Source organism: Drosophila yakuba, chromosome 3R (genome assembly GCF_016746365.2).
Source record: "Drosophila yakuba strain Tai18E2 chromosome 3R, Prin_Dyak_Tai18E2_2.1, whole genome shotgun sequence".
Classification (NCBI taxonomy): domain Eukaryota; kingdom Metazoa; phylum Arthropoda; class Insecta; order Diptera; family Drosophilidae; genus Drosophila; species Drosophila yakuba.
In genome coordinates, this window is record NC_052530.2 from 14,223,991 (window position 1) to 14,234,133 (window position 10,143).

General features: G+C 42.8%; 1 protein-coding gene across 1 annotated transcript; it reads left to right on the top strand.

The window, feature by feature from the left end:
* Positions 1–7,917: 7,917 nt before the first annotated feature.
* Positions 7,918–9,906, top strand: LOC6536784 (Y' element ATP-dependent helicase YJL225C). Its single transcript, XM_002097319.3, has one exon. It carries the CDS (start codon positions 7,975–7,977, stop codon positions 9,733–9,735), a length of 1,761 nt encoding a protein of 586 aa, XP_002097355.2. The 5' UTR covers positions 7,918–7,974; the 3' UTR covers positions 9,736–9,906.
* The last annotated feature ends 237 nt before the right edge of the window (positions 9,907–10,143 follow it).

Consider the following 10,143-nt stretch of genomic DNA (forward strand, 5'->3'; position numbering starts at 1 on the left):
ACTAGTTTCATCTACGAGACTCAAGGCGCTGAAATTCCACTGAAATTCCGATTCGAAAACATTTACACACCCCGAAGTGATCTTTAACCCAGAAACACTCATCTGATGACCGCTGAACTAGGGAAACTTTCATAACTTTCCGGGACAACTTCCTCAAACCTCAAAGCGGGCATATGTATGTATATCTGGGCATTAAGCGGTACGTGATGCAACCAAAAACCATGTGTTGCCGGAATAAATGCCCAAGTCATGCCGAAGCACCCACCTCGCAAAACCGGGCAGAAACCGCATTCGCGGAGGCAATTACCCGAACTGCTCTGAAATTGCCAATAATGAGACATGCAACTTGTGCGCTTAGCCTCTGTAATGGATTGCCGTGGATTGGTATCAATTGCGGGTCAATTCCTCCGGAGCTCGGGGCTGGGGAATTTCACGCGCCGACAAGATAATCGCCGGGATTCCCTAGTTTGCCCCGGGCAAAGCCCAATCTGCCCATCTCGAGGATCGTGCATTTGCAGACAGCTTGTAGCCAGCTCAACTTGGAGTCAAGCCCAGCTAAGTTCAGGCTTAACCCAGAGATCCAGCCCAATGGCCAAATTGCCGCTGCCAAATGACAAATTAGATATCGAGAATAACAATTTGATCGACAGCCGATCGCCACTGCTTCACAGCCGGACTACAAAGTTGGCAGGGAGAAAAATTACCAAACCCAAATTGGCCCCAAGATCCGAAATAAGGAAGGCACTTTGCGGTTGGAGCGTAGCCAAAGGAGTTGATGAAGGTGTTGATTTGATTACTTTTATGTAAGCCCAGTCCCACCACTCGGAGTTTCAGTTCCAGTCTCAGTTTCAGTCGAAACACGATGGCGAAGTCATCGCAATTGCCATCGAATATATTTCACTTCACTTCAATCCACCCCCCCACAGCCCACGATTCGTGATCGGGGTAATTTCAGATGGATGGACTCGGACTCAGATTTTGGGCATCAATTGAAGCCGCCGTGCCGCACTAGGCTTCACTGTACGATCCTCCCGCCAGCGGCTCAACGGTCGGCATCTAAATGTGAAAAATGATTTGACTTTAATGGCCGCCACTGAGTGATCAGTGAACAGACTGCGATCCGATCTGATGATCACCATCCGATCAACTGAGCATCTGATCATCCACAACCTTGAAGGAGGTGTTAAGATTTTGTGACCAATTGGCAAGAAGGTAACGGTTGCTGCCACTACTATTTCCCCATCCCAATCCCCCACACTCGGCACTTATTTGCTCTTGAGTGGTGCTGATCGCATGAAGCCGGGTACTGAGTACTTGGCTCTAGGCACATGATTGATCCACAGCAGTTGCATTTGCATTCGCACTCGGCTTGTTTCTCCTTTTGGCCTGGTCTTGTCTTGTGGTGGTGGAACGTGGGAATTTGGCTTGAAGAATCGCAATTTTCCGCGCGAGGAGGTGTGTCCGTGAACTATATTTCGTACCACAAAATTGTTGTCTTTAGGATGCCATAAATGAGCTATGCAAAATTATGCGGAAAATTGTGGAAAATGGCCATTAACTTTTTTCGTATTATATGCTGCAAGAACTGAGAATAATTTAATATATTTAAACGGTGTTAAAGTGGCCTGTCGCAATCTTTTAATTTAGCTTGAATGTTACAGAATCCACACAGACCAACGTTACTCTCAGTCAAAAATCTAGGTAATCGTTTTCACATAAAATCTTTTTAATAACTTTTAATGATCATTTGAAGCGCGACTAGTTTTATGTCTGTCTGGCAAAAAGGTCACCTGTCACTGAATATTAGAGGGGACATAAAAGGTGCATTGTACTTATAAGAAAATACTCTTTCTGTTGCAAATAAAAGCGAATATGAGTAATTTCTTTGTACTTTATGGCTAGAACTTAACAGTTCCATATGATTGTATATACCCCATTAATTGATGAAGCATAAAATATTTTTTTATTTTTACCCAAATTTGCCACTTCTTTATCATAGAAAGCCCAGTTCCTTGAAGATTTAGTCGACTAGTTATCATTCGATTTTTCTCTACCATTCACATACGCAGCACTTCCCATGAAAAGAAAGAATAATTATATAAGCCTCCTCCAGCCCGGAGAACGCATACAAGTATGTGTAGCCAAGTATCCATAGTCTATGCTCCTCGATCCGCTGAACACACAAAGCCGTCACAAAGACCCTAAGATATTAGCGGACATTTTTCAATCCTTTGACGATGGTCAAAATAAAATATTATTTCGCGCGTTAATACGCAAAAATAAGCGGCCAGTTGGGTGGCACAAAATGCCAAGGCCCGACGAGGCGGGTGGCAGATGCCCCTCCCCCGGAACTCCGCATCTCTGATTCTCTGAATCTCGGAATCTCTGTCCCCCAGTGGAGGATTGCTGTAAAACCGGACTTTGGGCCAGGAAGGTGTTGTTGGCTGAGAAATTATGATGGGAGACTGCGCCGAGTCTGGTCAATTGCAATGCGAATTTGTGACTCGTTACGAGTCGCGTGGCGGCGATCTTTGGGTTTGGGGTCAGGAAAGCGGGTTAAGAGGGGGAGGCTGTGCACCATGGGTGGTCCTTGGCCGCCTCTCGAGATGCAAAACACTTTTGACAATTTGTACTTGTACGCTCCGGCTGCCGTGCGTTATAAATTATCAAATAGAAATAGCTTTCGATTCTCCCTCGGCCATTTTTTGCTCGCGAGTGGCTGACAGTGAAGCTAAATTATTTGGCATGCGGTGTGAAATATGTGTAATTGGAAAACAAATTCCAATTGCCTAATTTATGACTTGTGCGAAATGGCCACAAATTTATTATGTCCTTCAAGGAGCTGGGATGGGGTCAAACAAAAGGGGGGTACCGAATGGCTGGATGGGGTTACGATTCATTTGTTACCTTTACTAATTAAATTATGACAAAAGGAGACTGCGAGAGGGTTGTTGTCCTGCCTCCTGGCCTTCTGGCCACATGTCCAAAAATGTTCAACGTATTCAATTTCATTTTATGTAAATGCTCGTAAATGTGACAAAAAGACTGGGATCTGGCGAATGAGCACATACACACATTTCGTTGACAGATAGGCTGAAAGTTCCATTTCAAAATACCCAGCAAATTGAAAGGTTCGCTTTGGGGACTGGACGTTGCTAATGAAATTGGACACCAACATCGGCGGGCCAGATACAGATACACCAACCCGAAATTATGCAAATCACAGAGACTGCATATGCAAAATGTTTAACCCTTAATTGGCCCATAAGGCAAGCCGACTGTCTCGCACTCACCTATATCGCTGACATCGATAGCAATCGTCATATCCCCTACTACAGATACTCCGGCAACCAGACAGAACGACAAAAGTCGAGGTAACTTTTTCAATTACCCCGAAAAACCGATGCAAACGCGCTCTGTGGCCTCTCCAATCTGAATCTGGATCTGAAGCTGAAGCTGAAGCCGAATCCGAATACGAATCTGTATCTGTATCTGGATTCGGATTCGACTCGCCGCCCCCAGCAACTTTTTGGGTTAGCTCTGTTTTGGCGTTGGCGTGAATTATCTGCGCAAACAGCCAGTGACAGGCGTTGAATTGCCACAGTTGCCTGTATCTGCGAGTGTGTGGAGTGTGTGTGTGGTGTGTCCAGTGGCACTTTGTCGCATAATATGTTAATCAGCCACATGTCAGCCTTGCGGGTGGGTTTTTCACCAGCGATATGGGTGGCCTTTCTGGGGGATGTGGCGACCCTTACTACTGGCTTAATTAGAAGTTCAGTGAGGATGGGGTCAGTCACAAGATTTTACTGCTCATTTTTACTTTTGCAGGGTACTTCATCTTTATAAGGCTTATCTCAGAGCAAGACAGGATTTGTAAAATTAATTTAGTTCTATTCTCTAAAAAGCTAGATCCCTAATATATGAGAGATATATGAATTATTCTTTGTTTTCTATAGTATATATTGTTAAAAATCCTTTTTTGAACATGGCAATGCTGTAAAGCCCGCGGTCACAACAAATTTATCAAGAGAACAACGCCACAACGGACTCTCCAAACGAAAAGCCATATTTATGATCAATCTGTCGCTTCCATATACAGTTATTCTTGACCCGTTCCGGGCTGCTCCATTTAACACAGAGAGGAGCACAGGATTGAGCGTCCCTGTTTTGGCAATAAATTGGCATTTAAATTAATTCACCTTGAATTATGTTCTTTGTGCGATAAAAGGGAAACACTCGGCCAGTCGAGCATTCAGCCCCCCCACAGCGTAATTTTCAATCAAAATCGCACATCCGCGAAATTATCATGAACTCAGCAGAGTTGGTCTGCACTCCGGACCCGCAGCCATTCGAATACTCTGAATATCCGTGGATCGGGTGAGGAGATTATCAAATTGATTCCAATTAACACTTGCCACCGCTGCAGGGATTGCCAGCCAATGGACATTCGACATTGGACATTGGCCAACGGCCGCCGCCGGCAGTTGCATTCATTCCTCCTCGACTCTGTATGCAAACGTTATAAATATTTCACTCTTTGTCCACGGTTCACGGTTTACGGTTAGCAGGCACAACACTTGGAGACTTGGGGACCTAAAGGGGACGGTCCCTTAAAATGGGACCCCAACTTTATGGCCAATACCGACCGACTCCTTTCTCCGCCCGAGTCGAAACACGCACATAACTTAAGCGCACTTTGTCGTAATTCGTAATTCGAATTGACAAACGTTTCTTGGCCCCCATCGCCTTTATATGTAGATATGTATGTATAATATGCCTGGTGGCTAACTTGTGGCTCACTTCGTTTGGGCCCGTGTGAAATGATAAATATTCCATAATTTTGTCTGGCATTCAATTTCGATTTGTGTGACACATAAATTACGAATTAACGCTTTAAGCCCAAAGAGGCGAAGATCAAAACACGCAAGGAGAGCTGAAGGCTTTCTTTGATCAATTTGCTGGCTTGGCACACTTCCTAGAGATTACGAAACCGGAAAATCGCGGCCCAGAGGGTTACGTAGTTTATTTTATAAATGCAACCAAAAAACGGGAAGCACACTATGAGTGTGTACATGAATTGTACCACTTGTTGGAATATAAGTTTTAATAAAGTTACATATTTATCGAAACTGCTTATTAATCCCGGATATGATTTCCTATCCAAGTGATCCCATGAATCTCAAGATATATGGCTTGTGATATCTGACAGATTAAGTGCTATCTTAGCCATCTTAATTACCAGCTACATCTGTAAATCAATCCACAGAACCATTCTCATATCATCATAACCACCTTGTCCACAAATTTTTACCAGAAGTAGTACACGCACAGGTCTCTCTCACGTTCTGAGCTGCCGACTGACAGGCGGTGCAGCTTAATTAAGTTGAAAATTTATGAAGTTCTTTATCAAGAGAAATTCATTAGCCAGCATCTAAAACCGTACACAAAGTATGGCTAGAGAAAAAACAAAATAATTTCCTTAGCAAAGGATTTCCTCCGAAGATGCGGCAAATACACGGAATGGGAGTCAGCAGCTCAGACTTGGACAGAAAGTTCAAAAGGAGGAAAGGACCCTGCAATGAGGCATACGAAAAGCAGCGCACAAAAGATGATTAATAATCTCCAGGACGCGGAGTGCGACTCCCAAAAACACTCCACCACTAGCCGCGGAAAAATCCTGGCCGGGAGTGGGAAAAGACAAATGTCTTGGCTGCGTGGTCTCTTTCACAGTTAATTTAAGTTTCCACGCGAAACGGATGCAGGAGCTGGCTGGAAAAAGAATTTTGCTGATTTTGTCAACTGTTTGTGGCTGATAAAATTATTAGCTCTTCTTTTGTTTCAGCCCCTGTGTACAAACCGAAACTGGGTGGTATGGACACTTTTTTTTTGGCTCGTGCTCAAAATTTTTGTATTAAAATGCAAATTTTTTGTTAATTTTGTTGTTTTTGCTTTAATCAGCGGAAAGCCACATCCACTGTGGTTGCACTCGGATGATGATGAATGTTGAACCAAGGCGTATGTCGGTGATCCAGGAAACCAGGAGTCAGGAATCAGGGTTCCCGGGATCCGGTGACTTTGCACCCCTAAAGCTGAAATTGTTTTTTCTAAATGCTCTTCTAATTTTCTCTGCGGCTGGTTCATAATTTTCTAATTTCGCGTACTAATAGAGCTTGTAAGGAGGTTGCTTTGTTCGAAAGAAAATATAATGTATCATTAGGAAATAGCAAAGATGGCTCGCATCCATAAATAAATTAAATACAAGTAATCAAGCTAATCCGCAGCACAGTTTGTTTCGAGTTCAGGCCATTAGTTAAACTGCTTAGTTAAGTGCTTGTGAGCCAAATTTTGATGTGCTCTGCTATTCCGCGCTCCTATCTGAAAGTCATCTGAAGACACCGCATTCAGTTCACAGACGCGAGCGAGAGACATAAACAATTAAACTCATTTGACGATTAATTACGCGCCGCTTCCAAATCGCGTGTGCTGCCACCACAGCCTGCAGCAAAATGGAAAAAAAAACATAGCTTGCGGCAAAATTGTTCTATCAAAACACTGGGGGCTATGGCTACGGCAAAAACCCAGCGACAAGAACAACACCCACAGCCAAGTACAAATTCATTTGCTGATAAAGACACAAGAGGAACTTGCATGTCGTGTCATAATCTTGATGAATGCATAATTGCATGCCAAGCTACCAAGCCCTCCTCATTCCCTTCCCATCCACCCATCGGAGCAGCCCCATTCTGCCACGATCGAAATGGGTTTAAATGTCAACCAGCATAAGAAATAGGAACAGACTCAAAACGTAGGCCCATTTCCAAATATTTTCATGTTTTCCAATAACGAATAGAACGCGCATCGAATGTTTTTCTTCCACACTGGGAAAGAAAGCTGACATGGATAAATATTTAAAAAAAAAACAAATTAAACAAATTAAAATAAGAAGATTATTTAAAAATCAGACTGCTAAGCCAGAAATACTTCTACAAAAAAATCCTTTTATTTATTTACATGAATTGTTGTACCCCTTTTACCAGATTAAGATTCTATATTTCCGAAAAACCATGGAAAATAGTTACTTTTTCTAAACTGCACTCTGAAGACATGGAAAACATATTTTTGTAATTTGAACTTATTTCCTATTTTCTGAGTACATCCATGCAGCATGCAATGCATGAATTATGCGGCAATTAATTAATGAGGAATATCGAAAGCAACCCAATCCCCGTACAACCACCAAAAGGCAACCACCATCATCTTGACTCGACACATTCATAGGCATCGAGCACTTCAGGGAGAGAGCCACATATTGGTGACCTAAATTATTCAATTCATTTTTATTTATTTTTAATTTTTTGATTTGTTGCAATAATTCCCCGCCCCTTGGCCGCGGGTAACAGAGAGCAAAGGGGTCTGCTTGTTTGTGTAACTATTTATTCTAATTTGACCCGCTTATTGAGGGGCCCGCCCTTCTGCGCCCCACTCACCCCGTTGGCCATTAATTGATGCAGCCGCTTAAATGATGAATCACTTTTTCATTAAAATTTGACTTTGAGTGTGACCCTCATGTGACTGGCGTTGACTTTTATGTGGTTAATAGTTAGCTTTCCTATTGATGGATATTCCGCAATTGTCGCTTGTGGAAATCTAGCCACATGTCTCTTTGTTTGTCGTTTCTTTGTCTACATTTCCAAGTACAATGAACCAGAATCGGTGGCTTCTTCAAACATCAAACTCGTGCTGAACAAGCTGACCCATAAAGCACAGCATAAAACCGATAAAAGAAAAAGTGCACGGTACAAGAAAAAGAATGCTGAGAATCAGAAAGCGGTTGAAGATAGCACACCTGCACCTGAGACCGAAACGTGAACGTGGGCGGCGATGTAAAGTGTATTTAAGCTGGGGTGAAGGCCATCAAATAGCAGTTGAACTCTCAGTTCTATTAAGAGAACAAGCATTAAGTGTGGTCTTAAAATGAATCTTCCAATTGCAATTATTTTGTTGATCTTCATAATGGCTGCTTTTGCAGCAGACTCGCCCTTGAATCAAGTGGAGGAATTCGTGGACTTTGAGGATATTGACGATGTGGCGAAAACTGAATCTAAAGGAGTTACTTATGTTCCAATCATCACAGCCACGCCGATTTCAATTACGACAACTGGCTTTACAAGTAAATCTACCTCAGACGGATTATCAACAACGATTTCCACAACAGGGACGCCAGCATCTACTCACTCTTCTACGTCTGCTATAACAACAACTGATTCCAACATTTCCCATTCAACCACCAATGATCCCAACACAGATGAATCTACCACAACAGATTCTGCGACCGAATTTTCAACCACAACTCAAGCTTCTCCGAGAGTTCCAGAAACAACAGTTTTCACCACATCTTCCTCAAAAACCACACAATCCACACCTTCTCCATCAACAACTGATTCCACCACAAACGATTCTACGACTACTGAAACCACAAGTGTTCCGACCACATCTTCTCCACCTGATTCAACAACTGATTCCAGCCTAACTTCTCCATCGTCAACTGATTCTACCACAAGCGATTTTACGCCTAAAGAAACTACGACATCAGCTTCCACCACGAATTCCGGGACTTCAGCAGCTACTTCGACCACAACTGATTCTTCTCCAAACACATCTGACTTCACCACAACAGAATCTAGCACTGAGTCTTCCACGGCTACTACAAGCACACCAATTAACACCAGCACCTCGTCTTTATCAACAACGGCTTCCACAACAATTGGTTCAACAACAGATAACACCACAACCTCGGATTCAACGGAAGATACTACGACCACCACAACTGAATCAACTACAACCACTGAACAACCAACAGAAGAAGAAAGGATTCTTGCACTCCTAGCTCAAAACTCAGGAGCCCTCGCTCTGTCCAATACACAGCTTGATGCTGTCAGCACAATTAACTGGAAAATAGACGCTGAACTGGACAACCAGGCGGAATATCTTGACATAATTGAAGCCACCGAGAAGTTTATCCATAAACAGAGCCAGGAACTTTTGCCGTGGGAAGCGAAACTTCTTCGTGGCGTTGTCACCTCTATTCAGAAGATAGACTTATTTGCCAACCGATCAATTGAAACCGTATCCGATTTAGTTAGACTCCAAAAGCTGAATCAGGATCGTGTAAGGAACCTCGGAGTCAAACTTAACGCTACCCAAGGACAAATCCTGCGCAGCGCCAAAAGATTGGATGGCAGACTTAACTTTGTGAACCAACTTCTCCTTGGATATATCGAGCCTAAAGTGAATAGCTTGAGGGATTCGGTTGCTAATCTAAACATCTCGCAAGTGAATTCTCAAATCGAACTAAAGAACGTTCCTGAGGTTCGAAATCTTACGAAAACTTCCATCACAAAACTGTCAGCCTTGAATAACCAATTGGCTTTGTTCAACCAAACCCAAGAAAATAGATTTTATCCCTTAGAAGCCACTATTAAGGCCTGGACCCCTACTAATTTCAATGCGATCAATGAGTTAACTCAAGCTTTAAGCATTTTGCAAAAGCGCACCGATTTGGCAATTGCAATTAGCGGATCTCCAAAGTATAATACTAACACCTATCCCACACATTTTGTAAGTTATAATGACGTTAAAGATGTCAACCCAAGTGGGAACACTAGAACCACACAGATCTTAGGTGGTGAGTATAAGCCCGTGGATGCTTCATGGAATGTTGTGGCACCAGCATAAATAAACTTGAGCTACTTGAAATGGGAATCGAATCATGATAACTGAATGGAACCTGAATTAGTATAAGTATCTTTTATTTTATATTATTTTATAAATAGTAATTTAAATTCTCTAAATTGGAGCAATTTATCACACTCATCTGAAATAAAAATACTGGGAAAATGCATTCTCTGCTACGGTGTTTATGTTCTCGAGAACGAATTGTTCATGGCAAATATGCGGACTATTTTGGCTGGCTATCAATTTACAGACAAGGGAACACCGTGAAGCTGCTGAGCGAAACTGATACCATGGATGCACCGAGATGTCGGGAACCCCAGAACGAATCCCAGACCAAACTAAGTCGAGAACTACAAATGTCTTTAAGGACCGCTGGAAGGATGGCGCGAAACAAAAGTCAAAACAAGC

Excerpts from the sequence above, each read along its gene's own strand:
- LOC6536784 (XM_002097319.3), top strand. The coding sequence starts at position 7,975 with ATGAATCTTCCAATTGCAATTATTTTGTTGATCTTCATAATGGCTGCT.